The sequence below is a fragment of the Merops nubicus genome, unplaced genomic scaffold (assembly GCF_000691845.1).
Source record: "Merops nubicus isolate BGI_N331 unplaced genomic scaffold, ASM69184v1 scaffold9701, whole genome shotgun sequence".
NCBI classification, from domain to species: Eukaryota; Metazoa; Chordata; class Aves; order Coraciiformes; family Meropidae; genus Merops; species Merops nubicus.
In genome coordinates, this window is record NW_008589006.1 from 28113 (window position 1) to 51545 (window position 23433).

A 23433-nucleotide genomic window follows, 5' to 3' on the forward strand; every position below is an offset into this window, starting at 1 on the left:
ATGAGGAAGAGGAGGCATACAGAGCCCTGTGCTGGTGAGATGTCTGTTCTCGTGCACCTGGGGAGGTGGGGTCACTCCCCAGGGTCCCACTTGTACTCCTCTGGTGCCAAAATCTACCTTGTAGAACAGCATCATGGGACCTCTCCTGCTCTGCCTTCATGAAGCAGACAGCAGACTGACCTGACCAAAGGTACACTGCTATGTGCATGCATTAAGGAAGGCTGTGGTGCTGTATCTCTGGCTGTGGGTCCTAGAAGTGCCCTAGTCCTGGGCATGGGGTGCTGTGACTTTCTATTCCATCAAATGGCTGGGTGAATTACTGCCTTGTGTCAGTGGACCATGTACAAGGTCTGAAAAGACAGAAGTCTTGCTAAAGGTGCTAATAAAGAGGCATGTTGCTGCAGGAAGGGGATCCAACAGCAAATTCCCCTGCTAACCCTGTAACTCAGGGAGTGGTCATTGAAGAGCCCCTTGATTTGCAGTTGCTGCACAAACACTCCCAGAGTGCTCAGATCTTGTAGGTATGAATACTTTGATTTCATTACAAGGGGCCATTCCTGAGCTGGGGTAAAAGCAGCTTATCCCTAAAGGTTTCTCTGCAGCTCTGCAGCATTATATTAACTGTGGATGTGGATCAACATTTGGCTGGTGGGTGGAATACACACACATACTTCATTGCCACTAATTTGGGATAAGTGTGTTCCTAGGCTGAATGATTAATGTGTTAGGCAGGTCAGTGCTTGATCTCTCATAAGTCATCTTTGGACTACAGGTCCTCCCTGTATGCTTTTAATAAGCTTTAAATAGACTGGACATGAGACATCTATTTATTTCTGAAATTTAATGAAAAACAATTAAGTCCTATCCATTAGAAGGAGAGCCTTCAGCCCATTTTCTTTCTTCCTTGTGAATCCAGAAAGTGGCAAAGAACAAGGGACAGAACAGATCTCCTAGATAAGTAGCCAAACACCTGGTCACAGTGGAAGAAGATGAGACAGCCAGAAAACAAACACTTCAGGGAATTATGGCAGAAATGTGAAATCTCCTGACCTTCAGCTGAAATAATCATGTCACCATGTTGAGTTACACTGGCTGAGCATCAGGCCCAAGGTTCCTGGCTGTTTGGATGACATTGTTCTGTTCAGTTTTTATTCTGGTTGTCTCTTTGAGGGTGAAAAGAAGGAGATTCTTTTTTCCCTTCTCTTTTGCACATGTCTAATTCCCTGACTATTTATAGCAGTTGAATAAAGATGGTTATCTGTGTATACCTATAAGTGAGGGACAGTAGCTTGTGTTTCTACATATGTGTGTACAGATAGGAGGGGAAGTAGGGCTCTCATTCTTGGTTCCCATGAAACGTGGCATTTGATGAATGTTGGTTATTAACTGTTGATGTGTGGATAAGATTTCTAGCAAGCTCCTTTGGCTGCTTAGCAGGGCTTGTCTGGAGGAAATATTCTAAATAGTGGACAACATGATTTAATGATAAAGGAACGTTGTATTTTTATGAGGTTTTCCCCCCCTTGCCTCCTTGTCTGTGTTCTCTAAATCTTCTGTCTTATTGCAAAGGTTTCAGCTGCAACTCCTGGCAACCTGGGGCTGGAATTCCCAAGCTGACATTGCTATCGACAATATTACATTTGGACTGGACTGCTTCACTGATGGTGAGCCACAAATGCTGCAGAATACCTCGAAGAATTTGGGTGTTGTAGTCAGCCTCCCACAGATCCAGGGCGCACAGACTCTGCTCTCCCCACAGAGTGCACGTGGATCATTTGTGTTAGCTTTTGCAGCACAATGACACTTTATCTCAGACCTCCTGAAGATGGCAAGTAGAGGTGATTTTACAGCCTGTCAGGGTCTCCTAGTGCTTTTTTTTTCCTCTAATCTGGGATATCCTGTATCACACAGTTGAGACCTGTGTGTGTGTCTTGGCAGGAGACAGGAGGCTTATTCCTCAGCCCCTCAGTGGAAGGATTACATCACACCATTCTTCAGTGGTCCCTGCTGCCCCCTGCCCCCTGGCAATCGATAGCTGAAGGGAATTTGGTGAAATCAGAGGGGAAAGTCACCATATTTTAGTGGAGGAAAGGAAGGAATAAAGTGACTCTCAGACAGTGAAGGTTAGGCTATTGCAACAAGTTAGTTTTACTCTCCAAGGAGGCACATCAACAGTCACTACCAGAGACACAACAGATGTGCTTTCCTTTGCTTCATTAATGCAAACAACAACAACAACGTATTCCACTGAAAACTGGAGAACATGCTACCCTCTGAAACATGTTAGCAAGAGATGGATTTTCTTAGCAGATAGGTGGAAAGAGATTGGATGTTTGAACCAGTTTTAACTATTAAAAACTGCCTTCTTTTTGTCCCTGGAGGAAAGACCTTTATGCTCTCTTGTAAAAGCCCAGGAGAATATGCAGCATTTGAATTGTGACTTCTGTTGCAGACAAAACGTGCCTCAATGGACCTGTGCCACTCTTCATGTGTCACCACACCCAGTATGTCAGTATTTAGGGTAATAACATCTCCCTGTGGAGGCCAGCTGTAGCCTAACATAACGTGGGGATGCTTATGGCAAACCAGACATGTTAAAAGTTCATCAACAAATGCCCCTTTTCCCTCCCACCTTTGTCTGGTTCAACATCCCTTTGTTCCACGGGCACTGAAACCACTCTTCTATAAAATTCTGCTCCTTAATATGGTTCCTTAACACCCCTGGCTCCCAAACACTTTTGGGATCTCCATGCTAACATTTTGTTTTGAAATCCTGTGAGGAAACTGAAGGGAGTGATTCCAGATGCTCTTGTGCCAGCTGGTGTGCACCCACCTGCTGGAGCTCACTGAGAGCTAATACAGCCTCCAGTTTGCCTGCAGACATTTTGCTGGCTCTGGTGGGGGGATGTATCCTGTGGCAAATAGGTGGGGCATAAATGCCACTGCAGTAATGTTATCAGAGCTTGTCCATTAAACCGTGCAAGTTACTCCTCATTTTCCATTAGTATAAATTGCACTGATGCCCAGGAGCAGCTGGCACTTACCCCATCCTGAGGCTGTGACCCAGAGATGTGTGACTCATGCAGAAGAAAGACATCACAAAGGAAACATGTTTCTTGGAAGCCTTGCACTTGCCCCTGTTCCTTGAATCCTCTTTGTGGATTGACATTTTCTCGCCTCTGAAAGCCACCCCCTTGCATTTGTCTTCTGATGACTTTAATTCAGTTAGGCTGCAGAGAAGCCCAGCAGCTCTGCTGTGTTTTCAGTAATGAAATTATTTCTCCCTGGCAAGGAGAGGTTTCAAATGTCAGAGATGGAGCCAATTAAGTTCCAAGCAGTGAATTCTTTGCATGAGGGCAGCAGGAAGGATGTCTGACAGGAAGGAAGAATTTGCTGCTTGCTAGGATGTAAATATTATTTTCTCCATCCATTTCAGTCCCCTAGTTCAATTGCTTTGCAAAACCCAGTGCAGACTTTGAAAGCACTGCTTGACTGTATGCAAGCTGGGGGGAAAGGTGAGGTTTTCCATCCACCTCAAGATTGAGAGGAAAGATTTGGTAAGATTTAGGAGGAGAAGAAGTGGCTAGTGAGAGCATGTCAGGGGACATCAATAAGGACAAAAAAAAGACTGTTCTTTGGATGGCAGCACCTGGGCAGGGACAGATGTTTTCTGTGTCACAAAGGTGAGATGAAACTACCTTCTGAGTCATACCATCACCTTGTGGTGTCACAGACCAGGTGACATGGCTCTGGTTCGTTGTAAGGACTTTTAGGGGACAGGCATAAAGATATTTTATCATTTTAGCTAACTAGTGCTTTCATAGGAAGAAATCTGAATTTTGTGTGTCTAAATATGAAAAGGGGAGCCTGCATGGCAAATGGTGCTGAGTGTTGCCCTCAGTGCTCATGCAGTCACTGTTTTTACTACTACCTTTGGTGCTCCCAGCATTGTGTTGTTCCAATTAAGATCACAGGTCTGTGCTCTGTCGAAGTGCACTCTACTGCCCTGGCCTGAGGATTACATTTCCTTCTGTGCATCATGTACAATTTCCCAGAAGATTAGTTTATAAATGACAAGACTGTCCAAATAGAGCTCTTGCTCTAGTGACCTCAGAGTCCCCAGCCCAGCAAAGCCTGGTTCTGTTGACCTGCCAGTCTCATTGCTTAAGGTGAGCAGTGGGGGGTGGTTCAAGCATCGTTATCACCTCATTTCGCTGATTTAAGAAGGTGTTGACTAGAAATGCAAGAGATCAGCCAAAGGGATGGGGATGGGGAGGCTGGTACAGCTTCCTCGTTCTCTGTCTCACTCCAGGATAAGCTGGAGAGGCTTCCAGGAATGCTCCAACTTGCATCAGTTAGGTGGGATCTCTGCGGAGATCCTGCACACTTTGTGGATCCTGTGGGGCACCTTACCCTGATTAATCCCAGCCACAGGACCACTGTATTTTTTTCCTTTACAGTCCCAGAGACACAGAAGTAGGAGTGAGTTACTCTAGCTCTTTGTCTGCAGGAGATGCCCTGGCTTTCTCTTTTACACTTCCCTCTGCCCCCTTCTCAGTGTGAAAATCAAGAGCACTAGCTAAATTGTGGAGAAAAGAGTCCTGTGTTCATATTTTTTTCTGATACAGGTGCACCTTAATATGAATTAAGTAAGTCTTGTTCCTTTTCATTCACTTTGGTCTGTCAGAGGAGGAAGTAGAAGCTAAAAGAGACTAGAGCACCATGTGCTGGATTCCAGTGCTACACCATGTTTGTAGAAAATAAAGCTTACAAATTCATGTCTGAGAGTGCATAAAATATCAGCCTTCTAAGAGTTAATAGCTCATGTGGACAGGGTGATGCTCAGCCTGCCTTGCAGCTTGTCTGCTGCTGAGCATGGAGAAGACAGGAACTTTTCTTCCAGCCTGTGAGAGTTTGAGACTGTTTAGAGAAGGAGGGAAGATTGTTTGTTTGGAAACAAGGCATTGCCTTAGGATACTCAGTTGGGATGCTGAAAAAATTCCATGCAGACACACAGACTGACTATTTTAGAAAGTGATTTACATTCCTTTGCTCTAGCAAACATAACCAGACTTCTATGTCTCTATATATCTGAAACTGTTGTGACCTTTGGGATTCATAATTCATTACAGGCCTTGGGAGACCACGCATCTTTTCTAGCCATGCATTGTCTTTTACATTTGGTTTTCCTTCTTGTCTTTGATCCAGTTCATTTGTTTTGGGTTAATTTCATTTTTCACTAGCTTGACAACTTCATCCATTGAAGTTCTGTATCTCAGTATGAACAGAATGTGTCACTACAAAGCTCCCTTTTACTTCCATCCATCAACGGGCTTTCGGTCAGACCTGGGGGGAATATTCTCAGGAGTAAAAGCTCAGTGAGGTCTCCATGCTTCAATTAGTTATTTGGCCTTTCTGACACAGCTAACAAGGGTGTTAATTATCACTATTTAGAGCAGTGGCTTTGCAGCAGAGATAATTGTCCAGCTGGAACTGAGTCGCCTTTGAACAGAGCATCAAACAGCTGTTAGAGTCTCACAACTGGAACAAATTGAAATATTTGTAATGGTCCTCAACTGATGAAAAATGTTCAGTATTAAATTAGCTGAGGGCTCATAAAATGGAAGAAAGCCTCTCCTTTTTCTTATAGAGATTTTCCAATCAAAGATCTGCATAAAACTGGGTAATTTAAATATTGAAACAGAATGCTTGCAGATTATAAGGCAAGGGTTCAGTTATTACTTTTTCCTCTTGTAAGGCAGCTTTTGTTATGTGGTGTTCTCAATGCATTCAGATGCTTTGGATCAGCAGTTGCTTTGAAGTCCCTCCTCTCTGAGAAAGGGATGAATTTTTAAAGGCCTGTTTCACTGGTCAGAAATGTAGAGTTTTGCTCTGTGTTTTTTCAGAAAGATTTAAGGCTTGTGTCAAGGGTATGCTGCTTTTTCTTAACTGTATGTTAGTGAGACATAATCTTATTTAGTGTTTTATTCCCTAAGCAAGGTCTGAGGTGCTCAAAGCTGGTTGCTGAGAGGGGAGTGATCTGTTAGGCTGGTTTACTTACCATGACACCATTCTGAACCAAAGATAGCAAAGTCTGTTATCACTCTCCTTTACGCCTCTGCTTGTTTGCCTCTCCAGAATTGTCACCTGCCCCTTCAACAAGCAGAGCATCAATACTTGATATCTGTTCTCCCACACTGTGCTTTTCCTAAAATCACCTGTAAAAAGCCAGTGCAATTTGTTGGCCAAGAAACTTATCCTACAGGTGAGCTTGCATGGGATAACATTGAGAGTTTGTGTTCCTGTGAAGAGACACTGACTTCAGCACAGATCCAAGCAGCTAACCCAAGACCTGGGCTCAAAAGAATCATTAAAAAAAATATTATTAAAACACTTTTTTTTTTTTGCCCACGGTATTATTTACTTAATTTAACCAAATGGTTGTGCTTGGTTCATTCATGTGATCTTTAAGTTTTCCATCTCTCTGTTCTAACCTCCTCCCATCTCTCTCATCAATTCTACAAATTACAGGAAGACAACCAAGTCATTTTGGGGGGAAGCGCCAGTACCCACGGGAGATTAGTATCCTGGATGAGCATCTTCTGAACCCTCTGGAAGAGCCCTCCCTCCCAGGTACTGAAAATCTGTCTCTTGGATACAAAAGGTGGCTCCTCTCCCAGGAGTGTGTGAGATCTGCCTGCCCTATAGCAACAGGACAACTAAATACAGTTCATCCTAACGATGTGGACACCATGCCAGGCAATCTCTGTTTGGCTATAGGGCAGCAGTTTGCTGGAGCCCAACTCCCCTGTGCTTAAATAGCAGCACCTCTTTAAAGAAAAGCAGAGTCATTAAGTAAAAGAAGCTTTAAGTAGAAGCTCCATCTCAGTCACTGGTCAGGATGGATGTGTTTGAGTCTTAGACAAGGGCTGTGAAATGGAGGACATGGTTATCTGCTGTGTTTTGTAGAAGCAAAAGAGTAATGCTTAATGAAAGCCAGGAAATAAATTGCTTGGAGGAAGATTTGCTTGTCCCCACTGAAAGAGTTTGGTTGTAGAGAGAGGTTGTCCTCCCCCATGTTCTTGCTGCCACAGGGTTCTTGTGCAAGCCTGAAACACAGTCATCTAAAACTTTCACATTTCATAGGTGGCCACTACTTGTGATGGCAGATGTTTTTAAACTCTAATTCTGTGTAAATGTTTCAGTTCTCATTTAGAAAGTTGAATAATATCTCCTTGCTTCACACTAGCACTGAATAGGAATTTGATAATGTTTGTGAGATCCTTGGATAAACCCCTGCTCAGAAGTCCCATTCCTCTCTCCCACCCCACAATCAATGGGGTTTATCTGCAGTCTGTAATGTATTAAATAGTGTGCAGGGAATAAAGTGAGAGAGGGACAAAAGCTAACAGTGACTATATACAGACCAGTAGTTGTTCTATGACTCGAATAAAGTTGGGCTAATATAAGTGCTCTGTGATCATATAATTAAGGGTGATACTGTAGTAGATTGTATTACAAGGGAGCTGCATTAAAGTTGAACAGATAAATTTAACTTTAGCATGTACCAGCTTTCAAGTCCTCAACACCATAAATGCAAGCTTAAGCATTTTTTTTGGTATAAATATAATAATAAGCATGTGATCCAACAGACATATATTGAGTTTTAAAGCCCTGTAGGTAGCATATACTGCTGCAACACAGTCTTTCTCTGAATCATCTGATTTTTATACGAAAATCATTGATGCTTTTTGTGAATAATAATAATGGGAACTTCATTAATGAAGGATTATTAAGGAAAGATATCAACAGGAGCAGTTTTTGTTTCAATGACACTTGCTCTGCTTATATAGCTCAGTGAGTTATTGCACATGTCTAGGAAACCAAGGGAAGCTCACAACTGCTCCAATTCTTGCTGTTTTGGTCACAGGGGACACGTCCGTTGTTCTCTGGTGGTTCACCACATGTGGTGCCAGTGGTCCACAGGGGCCAACTCAAGCTCAGTGTGACAGTGCCTACAGGAACAGCAACGTGTCTGTGAGTGTGCAGAAAGAAGGCAGGCTTCTGCTTATCTAGCTCAGTGAGTTATTGTACATGTCTAGGAAACAAAGCTCACAACTGCTCCAATTCTTGCTGTTTTGGTCACAGGGGACACGTCCGTTGTTCTCTGGTGGTTCACCACATGTGGTGCCAGTGGTCCACAGGGGCCAACTCAAGCTCAGTGTGACAGTGCCTACAGGAACAGCAACGTGTCTGTGAGTGTGCAGAAAGAAGGCAGGCTCAGGGGCGTGCAGGTCTGGAGGGTGCCGGCCACAAACCGGTACAGGTGAGTACTGGGGGGCTCTGGGGGGGCAGCCACCTCTCTCTGCCTTTTGTTTGTGGAGTTCTAGCAAGCATAATTGTTGTTCCATCTGTACTGGGTGGAGAGGGCAATGAAGTAAGAGAGAAGTAGGAGCACTAGCTGTGTGGAGCTGTTTTTGAGCTGCTGCAAAGCATGGCGTGGTGGAGTTGTGATTTAGAAGAGATCAGGAGTGAAGGTGGATGTGTGGTCCAGCTTTGGACTTCTCGACTGGGCTATAGTGGCTCATCCTATTTTCTCTTGAAGTGTCTGTCTCCAGTCCTCTGATCTAGAGTGGGACTATCTTCTTGAGCAGTCCAGCTGCATGGGTCTCAAAGAATAGCCATGAGGTGCTGCAGCAGGGGAGCCTGCTCTGAAGCCATGCCTGTTTGGGGAGAGCTTGCAGATGGAATTGTTTTGTGGATGAGAAGTGTGAGATTTGTCTCTCTAACTTCTTACTTTTTCTTCCAGGATTTCTGCTTATGGAGCAGCTGGGGGAAAAGGAGCCAAAAACCACAATAAGAGGTCCCACGGGGTCTTCATCTCAGCCACCTTCCAGCTGGAGAAAGATGAGCTGCTGTACATCCTAGTGGGGCAGCAGGGGGAGGATGCCTGCCCTGGGGTGAGGGCTGCACAAGCACATGTGGGCAGAGACTCTGCAGACACAGTTCACTGGGATTCAGTGGGTGGGTTGGGGTTTGGCAATGAACCGTAGAAATCCCAGAATCCAACAATTAAATCCAGTCAGGAGCCTCGGAAGAACCAATAAACCAAGTTAGAAGGAATCTCAAAACAAATATAAAGAACTCTGAAAAGAAAAACAGTGCCAAAATGTACTAGCAAATATGAAGCCTACAGGAACTTTAAGCTCCTGGTATTTGAAATACGCAGAAGAAAGCCAATGAAGAACTTATTTTATAGCAGGGAGCTAGTAGGGGAGAATTGTGTGCTCCCTCTCCTGTTTTTCCACAGCCTAGGTTTCTTTCTGTCTGCCAAGATTTCAGATTAATCTATCATTTCTAGAAGCATCCAGCAGCGTTGTGGCTGCACTGTGTAAGATACTCTCTAAGCTTAGAGATTAAGGTCTGAATCCAAAGTCTGTCAAAACCAGTGGGAATCTTCTCACTTAGTTACAGTGGCCCCTGAATTAGGGATTTGTGATGACAAAAAAAAACCTTTTATGAGAAACAGAAATTGGTGATGTGAATGCTTATATGTTTGTCCTCTAATATTAGACCAAATGATTTGAAAGTCTTCTTATCACCTCGGCTCAAAAGTTGCCTCTTTTCAGCTTGAATCTTTTGGTAATGCCTCTTTCCTCCACAGGTAGACTGGTGAGTTTTGGGATGCATATGCTGTTCTTGTAGGCATTCAAAGTTGCAGTTTACATTGCCTAGAGCATATGATGTCTTATCATAGAATGTCTGGGGTTGGGAAGGACCTTTAAAGGTCATCCAGGCCAATCCTCTTACCCAGATACTGCAAGAGATTCTAAAACTAGCCTTTTTTTTTCACTTTAGGTAGTACAAATATTCTACCTATCTAAATAAGACATAAATTTGTCCATCTGCAGTTCCCTCTCCAGTGCACTCTCCAGGCTTAGGTTGTAATCTGCAAAGTTGTCCATTACTCCCTTCCATTTCATGACTTCTTCAAACTGCAAAGTATAATCCAGCACTAACTAGCTCCCTGTGGCAGATGCCATTGGAAAAAGTTTATGTTCATGTTTCCCACTTTAAAGATGAACTTTCTTTGGCTTTGGGAATCCTGATGAATCCATACCTTAGGTAACTCATGTTTGTTTCCATTTCTCTGAAGAAGTTCTGCAGCTCCAAACCTTCGTTCTCTCTCCTTAGATTTACCTCAGTTACTTTTCCCTGGTCCTCATCTACCTGCCTTGTCATCTCTTGGCCTCTTCTTTGAATGAGAGGACACAGGCAGTAAAATTGGCACCACTCTTCTAGCCTAGGTGTGTGACATGACCCACACAAGCAGCAATTTCACCTGCACTGATACGACACAGCAGCTCCTGAAATTGTTCAAACTTCCTCATCTGAGTGAAGCTGGGCAGATTTACAGCCATTGAAACTCAGTCTCACCAAAAAAAACCCTCTAAGTTGGCCAAATAATCTTTAATTTTTCAAGCTTTTCAGTGTTCTCTAGTATTTAGCAGGAATAGGATACTGGGACTCCAGATTTCTCTTCCAAGATGTGCCAGTAGGTCACTCTTAATTATGGGTGGGCTCCTTCTCTCTGCTTTATGCATTTATGAGCTTGATACCTTATGATTTATACCTAATAGAGCAGAAAGAAAGTTCTAAGAATCAATACATAATTCAACACTTTTTAATAGCCTTGAATATAAGAAGTTCTAAATATGCAAAATATAAACTATGTGATATAAATAATGAGTTATTGCTGTGTTGCTTTGTTTTTTTCTGGAAGCATTTGTGTTTTCTCTTGCATGTGCAATGTGAGTTTGTGAATCAGAGGTGACAGGCAGATCCCTCAGCTGTTGGTCCTTGTAGAAGAGTTCCCTCTCCACAAAGATAATGTATATACTGTTCTATATATGCCCAATACACATAAAAAATAATACAATATTTTTATACTGAGAAATACAGATAACTCTCAAGAGCTGGACTTTGCTGATATCTGGGTGCATCACTTGTCTCCTTTCAGGGCAATCCTGAAACCCAGAAGATCTGCTTAGGAGAGTCATCTCTCATTGAAGAAGATTACAAAATAAAAAGGGACCTGAAGGACTGGGCTGGAGGAGGTGGAGGTGGAGGAGGAGCAACCTACATCTTTAGGGTAAGTGTTTCTTCTTTGCATCCTGCCTGAGCAGTGTCCAGCAGAGCAATTAGTTTCCTCTGTCAATCATGGCATATGATACTCAGTTCTTAAAAAAAGGTGATGAAAAAGGCATCTCCCTCTCTTGTCATCTCCTCCCTCCCAACTCCCCTTCTGCCTCTCTTTGTATTTTTGTCATTTAAATTTAAATTCTTCATGTCTTTTCATATCCTTGGTCAATACTTGTCACTGTCACTAAGTTAACTGAACTGGTTCCTCAGATCTTGGCACTGTCCCACATGGCATCCTTTGTCTCTAAGATGGAGAGACATGGACTTGGTGGATGGACCACTGGGTGGATAAGAAACTGGCTAGAAGATCTCACTCAAAGAGTTGTGATCAGTGGCTCAAAGTCCAGGTGGAGATCAGTGACAAGTTCTTCAGGGGTCTGTTCTGGGTCCAGTGCTGTTTAACATCTTTCTCAGTGACAGGGATGGTGGCACTGAGTGCCCCCTCAGCAAGGGTGCCGATGACATGAAGCTGTGGACTCTCTTGAAGGAAGGGAGGACATCCAGATGGACCTATGACAGGCTTGAAAAATGGGCCAATGCAAACTGCATGAGGTTCAACAAGTCAAAGGGCAAGGTCCTGCACCTGGATTGGGCCAGTCCCAGGCACAGTTACAAACTGGGCACAGAGCTGGTTGAAAGCAGCCCTGAAGAGAAGGATTTGAGGGTGCTGATTGATGAGAAGCTCAACATGAGCTGGCAGTGTGCTCATGAAGCCCAGAAGGCCAAGAACATCCTGGGGTGCATCAAAGAGTGTGGCCAGCAGATCAAGAGAAGAGATTCTCCCCCTTTTCTCTGCTCTCGTAAGGGCCCACCTCAAATACTGCATCCAGTTCTGGTGTCCCCGCTAAAAGGGACATAGGTCTGTTGGAATGAGTCCAAAGGAGGGACACAAAGATGAGCCAGGGGCTGGAGCATCTCTGCTATGAGGATGGGCTGAGGGCACTGGGATTGCTCAGCCTGGAGAAGAGAAGACTCCAGGGGGATCTTACAACTGCCTTCCAATACCTGAAGGGAACCCACAGGAAGGCTGGAGAGGGACTTTCAACAAGAGTGTCCAGTGACAGGACAAGGGGAAATGGTTTGAACTGAAGGAGAGCAGGTTTAGAATAGATCTTAGGAAGAAGTTCTTCAGTACAAGGGTGGTGAGACTCTGGACTAGATTGCCCAGAGAGGTTGTGGATGCCCCTCCCTGGAGGTGTTCAAGGCCAGGTTGGATGAAGACTTGAGCAACTTGATCTAGTTGAGAGGTGTCCCTGCCCATGGCAGGGAGGTTGGATTAGATGATTTCTAGGGCCATTCTGTGATTCTATGATTTTGACAGCTCAGGTCTGGGAATCATACCAGGATCCCACTTTAATACTGGCAGAAGTCCTAAATACATATAACCCCCCAGAACCCTGGTGTTCAGTTCAACAGTTCCTCTTGTAGACAGGAACACAATGTAAAACGTTCTTGCAATGAATTTAGGAAAGAGTCAGTAGCATTGCCCTGGCCTTGGGCCATTCTTCCTTGGGATGCTTTCATGGTCTGTAATGAGTTTGTATGAGTTCATGTGTCTAAGGGATGTGGAGTTTTTCTGATGTTTGCTGGGGGGTTTTCCAGCAGAAGGATGGGATTTTCGAACCTTTGCTCATCGCAGCAGGAGGAGGAGGAAAAGCCTACCTGAAGGCTCAGGACAACTCCCTGGATGATGGAACCCTGGAGCAATTTGAGAACAGCACTGCAGTCCCTGGAGTCAGTGGGAGGACTGGGGCAGCAGGTGAGACACTGAAACCACACAAGGTCTGAATCAGAGGGCTGAATACACACGTTGTCTTGCAGGCACCAAATAAGGGGCTTCTTTTTGGTCTTTTGGAATTCTTCTGTGGTAGAAATATGCTGGTAGTCTATAGCAGGTGTCCTTTAGGTGGTGTGTCCCCAGATAAAAGACAATGCATGGAATAAGTGATGAGTGCTCCAGTACAGACTATTCCATAGTTAGACTCCTCTTGTCTATGAAATGACTCAGTGAAAATGATGTTTGGGAGATGGAGCCCACTCCTTCAAACAGTAACAATGGCCTTTGAAGAGAAGATCTTTTCCTTGTTACTCCCCTGAAACCCTAACAACAAGAATTATTTTATGGGAATTATACCAGAAAAGGAAGCTTATTTATAATCATGTAAACCTGGGCTTAGAAACCATTTCCGAGACAAAAAATTCCAGGATGGTTCTCCCTTCTCCTGCTGTTTTAGCTTTATAGAGGGGCCACTAGAGGGAGATGAGGAAATCCACTTGATTTTTATTTCCCCAGGGAACATAGCATCTCACTGGGGCTGAAAGCCCTAACAGGCTGTCCCAAAGGGGAGTGGTGGGCTCCTCATTTCCCTAGTGCTACTAGAGATGGATGCCAAGCTGCTGGTTCTGCAGCACATACCACAGGCTGTGCATTACATCTCCTCTTTGTTACTATCCATGGCAACAAGGAGCTTGGCTGTATATTCTCTTAACCTCAAAGAGCAAGTTTAACTTGAATGCAGGCATTTAAGAAGTTAATAAGGGCCAATCTCTCTACAGTATCTCTCCTATTTCCCTCTGCTTGTGCCTCCCTCAACTGTTCTCGTTTTGTTTTCTCACTCTCTGACTGAAGGTGGAGGTGGTGGCTGGCAAGATGAGAGTCTGCTTCCTCAGGCTGGGAAATCCCTTCTGGAAGGGGGAGAAGGGGGCCAAGCTTGCCCCCAAGCACTAGCCAAGCTCCAGTGGGCCACCTCAGGTGGTTTTGGTGGGGGAGGAGGAGCTTGTACTTCTGGTGGAGGAGGTGGAGGCTACAGAGGTAAGTCTGCTGGGGGAATAGTGTCTAGTTCTGAACCCCTCAGAGCACCTGCAGTTAAGGGCTCTCTCAGTGCAGAGGTACACTGCTGCAGAAGGTGATTCATAGATACTTCAAACTGAAGAGTGTTAAACTCACCCTCCTCTCTTCCATCTCCCTTTCATTAGGGAAATCAAGGTTATAGAAGTGTTTTGACGTGATTTAGAATTTGGAAGGTGTGCTGAATCACCCCTTCATTCATCCCAGGGAAAGCATCCCATTTCCTTTTTCTGTTTAAAGCAAATCTGTATTCACCTTGCTGAACTGAGAAACCTCCACTAGAATACATCACTTCACTAACCTGGTTACTGTCTGGGTCAAGTAAGCATCTATTCATCAAGGCCATTGTACATATTAATATCACTGGGAGGCTGCAGAGTGACCCCAGGTGATAAGAGCCAGGGATGAATGGGACACTTCAGAGGCAGCAGATCTTTTACAGCACTGAGCAGCTTCTCATACTCTCCTTTCCCAGGGGGGCATGCCTCTGACAGTGATGATATCACAGCTGGTGGGCAGGATGGCATCTCTTTTGTGAACCCCATTGGAGAGATCTTCTTGCATCCCCTGGCAGGTACAATATGCTTCTTATTCCTCTTAGTTCTTTTCTTCTTCCTTTTTCCTTCAACCTCTCTATTTCCTCTCTCATGCTCCCTCTTCTCCAGTCTTTGCTTTTTGTGCATTTCATTCTGGTGTGTTTTGCTCTGGAAGTTTAGCTGTGGTCATTCCTTTCAATATTTCTGTAGTGCTCTGGGGTGTTTCTCATGTCAATCTCTAGGCCAGGAGAGACACCAGTGATCAGGTTCAGCTGCACATCCTCAGTCCCAGACATTTCCAGGTCAATTCACTTCCAGACCTCTGTGTTTGCTTGAGGGACTCAATACCTTCCTCCCTTCTGGTGTCCATCAGGTTTCTGATGTGTCCACACTGTGTTGGACTATCTGCCCACCTGCAGAGAAGGAGAGAAATTGCAGGTGCCTGCTGGGTTTTGGTTTGTTTTTTTTCCTTACCAGAACAAGATGAGAAAAACCAAACTAAGCCCACCTGTTGTGTCTGATTCCTTGCTCAGCCATGGAGAGCCACGGCGAGGTGGAGGTTCAGGTCTACCTGAACTGCAGCCACTGCCACTCAGACAACTGTAAACGGGACCCTGATACCAACCTGCCAGTCTGCCAGTGTGAGATGGGGGCTGTGCTGGCCAACGACAACGTCACCTGCACTGGTAGGATGTGAAGTTTTAGCCTCACTGGATAATGTCTGTGTTCTTCCTGTCATCTCTTCTCCTGGCTTTTGTGACCATCAGTTCCCCATGTTACAGCTGGTGGCTCCAGAAAACACAGTGTTATGAGAAATATCAGCCAAACACATGCTGAAAATGCCTGGTGTCCTTTTCTTGCACGCTGAGCTGCATCTCTGTCACCACCTCCAACATTCAGGCTTGCATTAGGTAGAAGGGTAAAATACCTGTAAAGAAACACAGTCTAAATTTCCTGAATGGACTCAGTGTATCAAATATTGAAGTGTAAATACTTCTCCAGTGTAACATACCACCTACTGCTAAGTTATTTAAGCCACAAATTACTTCCTTCCACAGCAGTTTCCCACTGTGCCTGTTCAGCTGATCCCTGGTATTCACTGTTATTTCCTGACACAGTCTCTTGGAACTCCAAAGCACCAAGACTGTAGAGAGTTTCAACTTATGAGCAGTGATGTTACCCATTTATAAAAACCTAAAGAATGGATGAGATTGTTTTTATCAGACAGTTTTCTGCCTTTTAAAAATTATTATGTATTTTTTCAACCTCCAGGGCTGTGGAGGGATTTGCTGTAAAAAAATGTTCTGGCCATCATCTCCACTGTATTTTTTTTTTTTTTTTAAATAGGAACAGCCTTCAGAGGGATGCTTTACAGCAGCTCTGGTTGATTTCTCATTAATCCACCTCTATTTTGCTTTTTTCAGTGCCCCAGAGTCCTACTGCAGAGGGATACCTGCCTCTCCCACTCCTCCTAGCTGTGGTGGCTGTGATCGTGGTGCTTGGAATGATCCTCACGTGTGGCAGCCTATCTATTGGTAAGAAACACTTACTCCTTATCACCCTTTGACTTGGCTTTTCCCAGTTAAATGAGACAAAAGAAGACCACCCAAAAACATGCTGCTGCTTTTAATACTTGGAGCCAGAGTGTTGTGGTCTCACAGGTGGAGCAGAGGGACAGGAAGAAGGGATAGAAAACATCACCACCCCACAGTTAAGGCATGGGCATACTCCTAAAGGGTAAGGACTGCTATGTCCTTGTGTTTGCTACAAAAAGAGCTTGGAAAACCCTCTTAGCAGGCATTTCTTTAGCAGCCACTGCTGTGTAGGCTGAGGTCACAGTCTTTAACCAAAGACATAATTAATTCAGGGAGATGTTATGCCTTTTGGGACTTGATGCCAGCAACATGTCTTGTGGAGAACCCTCTCCTTGGCCAATGTACAAAGAAGCAGAGGAAACCTAAGTTGGTCCCAGGTGACTGCAGGAAGAAGACTGCATATCCAGGATTAAATCACCACAGAGCATGGAGAGCAGTGTGACACTGCCAAGCTGAAAATGCTTCTTGAGCATTTATCATCACAGATTTGGTTTCCTTCTGTTCCATGTGGCCAGCATGATCTTTTTTTCCCTGGGTATTGCTCTTGTTTGTGCATTTTTATTTGCCTCCCCACCCACAGTTTATCACCTCAAGAAGCAGCAGCTGGAAGGAGCCAGAGCACGACTGCAGAGCCCAGAATATAAGCTGAGCAAGATCCGCACCTCGGCCATCATGACAGATTACAACCCCAACTACTGCTTTGCAGGGAAGGCTGCCACCCTCAGCGAGCTGAAGGAGATCCCACGGAAGAACATCTCTCTGCTTCGGTAAGGGGGCTCCTCTCTGGCCTGGCAGTGGGGAGGCAGCCTGAAGCAAAGGCAGGGGGAGGGCTCACGTGCTTCATTTACTCATCATCAGGTGTCCAGGACAAGAAAACAAGAAGGGCCACCTAGCTGGAAAGCACCTAGTCCAAGCCAACCAAGCTTCAATAGATGTGACACAATCTCTGATCTCTGGAGGTCCCTTCCAACCTCTAACATTCTGTGATTCAATGTTCTCTAGGATATTTTGATTCCATTAAGTTCTCAAGGAGCAGCATAAGTTACTGAGTCTCCTGTTCTATGTTCCAGGTTCTCACACACAGCACTGGGTTATATGTTCTTATACAATGTCTTGGGTTATATTTGCCACATGGCAGTAACTCCCTTCCAAATCTATCCAGCATTTCCTATCACAGGGAAATACATGCTAGGTTGCTCTCCAGCTCCATGCCATCCAAATGATGTTGATCCAAGTTATGTAAACTTTAGAGGAAAAACCTTGATCCTTCCTATGTGCTGTCCTCTGCCATCTCCTGAAAACACCAGCTCTCAGCCATCTTACTCTGCTGTTCTCCAGCTCTTTCTTGCATTGCTTTTGCCACACTTGGTGATAGGGCCCTAGGATTGAGCAGGCTGCTTTAGTTGTCCATAACTTTTAAGGATCCAACATCCCTGCTTTAGTTACAGTGACAGAAAATACTGAGAAGTTAGATTCAGATATATTTGAGATGAATACAAAATTCTGTTGTTGATTCCATCTCTTTACAATAGGCTCTCTTCCTGTTCTGGGACTGGATGAAGAGAACAGCTCAGCCAACACTGGATCTAGGGGCACAGTAATATCTCTTTCTTTTCTTCCAGGGCACTAGGACATGGTGCATTTGGTGAAGTTTATGAAGGAACTGTCATAGGCATTGCAGGGGATCCCAACCCTCTTCAAGTGGCTATCAAGGTCAGTACCCACAAATTTCTTCTACAACAATAATTACCCATAAGAACCATATTAGCTTATTAATTTTCCAGTTGGGGATTCAAGTTCATCCCATACATGATGACATACATGTGTGATGCAGGTTTCCACACATTGCTGCATCCAGGATTTACAAGCTTTGAGTTTTAAGCTGTGTGGCACTAGCAGCAAGGTGAAAATAAAGCATGAATTTCTTTCCTGAAGGAGTGGTCAGGCACTGGAACGGGCTGCCCAGGGAGGTGGTGGAGTCACCATCCCTGGAGGGGTTCAAAAAACATGTAGATGGGGTACTTCAGGACATGGTTTATTGATCATGGGAGTGTTGGGTTGGCAATGATGACTTGATGACCATAGAATCATAGAATCCTTTAGGTTGGAAGGGACCTCCAAGATCATCAAGTCCAACCATTAGGACATGGATCATGGGAGTGTTGGGTTGACAATGGTGACTTGATGATCTTGGAGTTCTTTTCCAACCTTAATGATTCTATAATTTTATTTTGCTCTGGAACACTGCATATGGTTAAATGCACATAAAAAAATCTCCATGTAGGTACAAGTTTCCTGTTCTAACTTTAACTACCAAATAGGTTGTGTGCAAGAAACTGGGAACTGAAAAGATGAACCCTGCACCCCCCACCCCCCAGGATCCTCAAGTTGTTTGCATGTTACATGCTCATTCTTTTCTTTTTTTTCCTTTGGTGGTTACCTAAATGTTCTGAATTCTTTGGTGGGATGGTCCTCATTGTCTTTACCTCACAACAGACCCTGCCGGAAGTCTGCTCTGAGCAGGATGAGATGGATTTCCTGATGGAAGCACTGATTATCAGGTATAGTTTAAGGTTTTTATACTGGTGGTGAGCAGGAGGGGAAAAAAAAAGTAATGCAGGTAATAAGAATCATTTATCCAGTTGTATGGGTTCAAAAAGGAAATCCAGCCTTATTTTTCACAGATTTTAGGAGCATCTGAGTTACTGGTTTCGACCATGTGTTCATCCCAAACAAAGTAACTGAGGTTCTTCTGTTGCACATCTGTTGTGGTTTAATGCCAGTAGGCAACAGCCCCACGCATCAGTAGGGTGAGGAAGAGAATCAGAAGGGCAAAAAAACTCAGGGATTGAGATAAAAATAGCATAATAGGCAAAGCAAAAGCTGCATATGGAAGGAAAGCACCATAAAGAATTGATTCATCACTTCCCACTGGCAGGCAGGTGCTCAGCCATCCTCAGGAAAGCAGGGCTCCATCATGCCTAACAAGTTGCTTGGGAAGACCAGAGCCAATCTCTGAATGACTGCCCCCTTCTTTTATTGCTGAGCACCATGACAGATAATGTGGAGCATCCCTTTGGTCAGCTGGGGGCAGCTGTCCCAGTTGTCTCCCCTTCCTCAGCCCACTTGCTGGTGGGGTGATGTGAAAATCTTTTACCAGTGTGGCAGCACTGCTAAGCAATAGCTAAAATATCAATGTGAATTCAACACTGTTTTGGTCAAAAATCCAAAACATAGCACTGTATGAGCTACTGTGAAGAAAATCAGTTCTATCCCACCCAAAACCAGTACAACATCTTAACAAAAATCTCCCCTAGCTGGCTCTTCTGTTCATGTTCAGAGGAGTAAAAAGGCACAGGTTCTGCATTTGAAATCTCTTCAGAGAATCCCAATGCTCTTTTACAAAGCAAAAATCATACCCCAAAACTACAATACACTAGAATATCTCTCTTGTGTTAGAGTTTTTAGAAGAGCAAGTTTGGCACTGAGAAAGTGTGAAAAGCTTCTCCTATTGTGGCTTTCAGTCAGTAGCGAGGTCCATGTGCAGCCTCTTTGCTTTTCCTGCCTGCAGAACTGTTTGCCACAAGTCTTTGCAGTGAAGGTCCTGGGCTTTTACCCTTTCTTTGCACAAAAATAGCTGAGTGAGACACTCTGGAACCCCTGCAGGGATAAGGTGATGAATATGGCTCTGTGTGCAGTGCTTGCAGAGGTGGAACACAGCCCTTCTCCACTTCTCTCAGATGTGTTCTGCCATTTGATGTCTTTGCAAGCTTGAAAGAACCTTCACAAAGTCTCATCTGTACAACCTCCTGACAGTGAACTCTAAGATCTGTAAAACCTGCCTGAAGAAGATAACAGGCAGCCACTCCTATTACCACGTGGACTTTAAGTATTCCAGCCTTGGAACTGACTTTATTAACCCAAATCCATAATCTTAAAACCATAGTATAGTTGAGGGTGACTTTAAAATAACAGCATAGTCATGATCAATCCTAATTGATCAGAATTTATGCCTTTTTTAATTTGTTCTATATGAACTTCCTTTCCTTGTTGTCTGGCCCAGCTCATACCTAGATGCTGATTTTTTGCTGTTAAAGCATGAATCTCATGACATAGACTCCCAAAAGTCTGCAGAAAAACTGGTGGCTGAACAGGATGTGTGGTTTTCTTTAAAGAGCAATTTCAATCGATTACAGAGTGCCTTGATTCACCTAGCAGCACATGACTCTTTCTCTTCCCCAGCTTCTTTTCCCTTTTTAGTTCCTGTATTATCCAGGTAATCACTACCCAAGGGAAGATGTTGCTTTCTAATGACTGAGTCTTGCTGAGCTGCTTGACAATCTCAGCCTTCTCCTGTGAGAGGCAGAAAGCCACAACGTTAGCAGCTGCTGCAGTAGGTGTTGGCTGAGTCCCTCTTTTGCAGATTAGATACTGAACTGAGTTCACCAAACTCAACAGTATATTTAAAATACTCAGTCCTGAGCAGTGGTGCCTTTAATTCAGTACCTTGTTTCACAAATGCCAATAACATTGGCACATTGAAGTGCTTATCTTCCTTTTTCCTCTCTCATCATCCCCACCTTTTCAGTCAGTGTGCTAAATTCTCTTCACAGTCAGAAGGTTCTGCTTGACTTTCAGCTTCTCAGACCTACTGTTGAAAACTTTCCATGGGCAAAGCCCAGGTATAACCCTGATCTTGGGGCTGTCATGCTCAGAGAGGCGTTTTGATATGGCTGAGTTAGGGATTTGTTGGGTAGCTGGCACTGTATCAGGATTTGCTTCAATCCAGGTTGTCAAAGCTGAAGGTACAGTGGGTGTAGCAGGTTTTGGCTGGGTACTGATGTGTATTTCTCTTCCATGTTGCTGTGATTCTGGCTTTCAGTAAGTTCAACCACCAGAACATCGTGCAGTGCATCGGGGTGAGCCTGCAGATGCTGCCTCGCTTCATCCTGCTGGAGCTCATGGCTGGAGGAGATATGAAGAGCTTTCTTCGGCAGAACCGACCCAGGGTGGTGAGAGAACTTCCCTGCTAGGCTTGTGGTTGATCTTAGTGCTACTGAGCTTATTTATGAATATAGAAGATATGCATTTATGAATATAAAGGCACTGAAGCCAAGCAGGACTGTGTAGGTGTCCCAGCTCCCACAAACTTCTGGGTGCACACGTCTGTTTGCTTGATGTCAGTGAAAGAAAATGAAAGCAGAGCCCAACCCCCAGTCTATTGGTAACTGAGGAGGAGAGTAAAATCCTGTCCTGTCATCCCAGAGTTGTCCATCACCTGGATTACACATTATGGGGCTTTCTTTCCTCAATGTCTACCTTGTTTTCTGTGCACTGTGGTGGTCTGTGAGGAGCTGAAGTTGTAACTCTGAGATGCAGAAATGGGAATTTGAGGCACTGGAAGTGTAGCAGGTGTGGATCAGCATCATGTGGAGATGCACACTTCTCTGCTAGTTGAAGAGCTGAGCTTGCATGTAGCACTGTGACAAGGATTAAATTCAATGCAAATGAAACTGTCAAGTCTTTTTTTTTTTAAAAAATCACCTTTATATAAAGCTGTCATGAGGGGTTTTGCAAATTATCTCTGATTTCTAATAGCATATTACTGCCAACCAAGCACAGGGAATGTTTGGAATTAATTGATTTCAATGTTCTCCTAATGAATAGCAGATTCCAGATATGGGTACTTGCTTCTTAACAGTGTGATCCTGGGCAACTCTGTTAAATAAATATTATTTCATATTCCACTCTGCTTGAGTGGAAACCTTAAAAAAACAGAAGAATTAGGCCTGATTCTACATTATTTCTTGTTATATTGAGGTGCCTACACCAGCTGCCTACAGGGCCAGGAGGAGGCTGGCTGGTGCCTCGTGTTCTCCTACACCACATGATGCAACTTCTCCTCCACTCCCCCACCTCCAAATGGTTATGAGCTGTAGCTTCGTGTGTGTACTCCTATGGTGGTATTAAAAAGTTGAAAGATGGAGCTTAATCTCTTCCTCATATAGGAGTAAAGACACTAATTAAATGCATTTGCAGTGGTATAACAGCACCCAGATGGAGGGGGGTTGTATATCTTTATTTTTGGCATTTATGGTGAGAGTTGTAAAATTTCCGTGAGCAGATAAAGTCTGTGGGCAGCAAAGAATAATAAATACTCTTATTTAAATATGACTTATAGTTGTAATGCAAAGAACAGCTATTTTTTAAATACCATGTGAAAACAAACCTGCTGTTCTGTTAGCTGGTCTGCTAGCAGAGAGCAAACACAATAGTGGAAGTCCTTTTAGTGCTCAAAAAGATGTCCCAGAACAGAGATGGAAATCTGTGGAAATTTCTCCTCCTTGCTCTTCATTCCCTCTCCAGAAATGTCTACTTTATATCTACAATAACTCTCCCTAGCAGATGTCCATGAGCTTTGTACAAGAATTTGCCCAGCCAATAAAACCAGTGCTCAGTGGCTGCAGTGTATGTTTATGTGGTTTGAGCAGGAGAAATTACAGTGATAACAGCATCCAGAAACAAAAGAAGCCTTAAAAATAACAATTTATTTGATATCTCTTGGGCTTTTTATCATCAGCATAGTAATTTCTTTCCACCCTTCTTGAGAGCAATGTAGAAGCTCGTGGAGAAATATCAAGGACATTTCCCTGTGGCAAAATACCTGATGGGATAAAAACAAGCAGGGCTCCTATAGAAAGACTTCTTTATTGCTCTTAGTTAGAGATGTGTGGATGGTGAAGGGCTGGTACCAGTCCTGGAGTCCTGTGGTAAAGCATCCCTTTCCTGCACACTGCTCCTGAGGGTAATTCCATCCTTCCACAAGGACGAAGCTGATGATGCTGACTGCTGCTGCAGGGACATGCACTCATGCACCCTTGCTCCCTCTCTCAGTTCATGTGCTAATTTCTGCTGATAATTTATTAACTCACTGTTTAAAAGTGGGTAGGTTTTTTTTTTTTCTCTCCCAATCTCACCTTTTAAACCCTCTTGTCTTTTGGTTTCACAGTCTGACACCAGCAGGGAGCAGCTCTCTCCCACCTCCTTTACTAGGCTATTCAGGCCAGGCCATAAATCTCCCAAATGGAATATCCTGGAAGTTTTTTAGCTTAAAAAGTGTTTACTCATTTTCTAATGCTTTACATCAATCTGCTTATGTTCCTCTTTGCTCCTGCCTCATTTAACCCTTCACTCACCCTGCCTGTGTGTCTCTGCCTTGACCTGCTTCTCTCTCATCACCCCCTGCTGAACG

The 23433-nt window shown here is 44.1% G+C and overlaps 1 protein-coding gene across 1 annotated transcript in view; it reads left to right on the plus strand.

Annotated features, from left to right (window-relative positions):
• The window catches only part of LOC103781719 (leukocyte tyrosine kinase receptor-like), a gene marked incomplete at its 5' end in the record, with an annotated part of 50607 nt that overhangs the window by 20280 nt on the left and 6894 nt on the right, over window positions 1-23433 (plus strand). Inside the window, 14 exons of the mRNA XM_008949441.1 lie at window positions 1570-1664; window positions 6532-6633; window positions 8149-8326; window positions 8810-8960; window positions 11021-11152; window positions 12805-12961; window positions 13832-14014; window positions 14526-14624; window positions 15120-15272; window positions 16011-16121; window positions 16762-16948; window positions 17804-17894; window positions 18678-18742; window positions 21064-21193. Coding sequence (XP_008947689.1) covers window positions 1570-1664; window positions 6532-6633; window positions 8149-8326; window positions 8810-8960; window positions 11021-11152; window positions 12805-12961; window positions 13832-14014; window positions 14526-14624; window positions 15120-15272; window positions 16011-16121; window positions 16762-16948; window positions 17804-17894; window positions 18678-18742; window positions 21064-21193 — 1834 coding nt within the window. The remainder of the gene's footprint in view (window positions 1-1569; window positions 1665-6531; window positions 6634-8148; window positions 8327-8809; window positions 8961-11020; window positions 11153-12804; window positions 12962-13831; window positions 14015-14525; window positions 14625-15119; window positions 15273-16010; window positions 16122-16761; window positions 16949-17803; window positions 17895-18677; window positions 18743-21063; window positions 21194-23433) is intronic.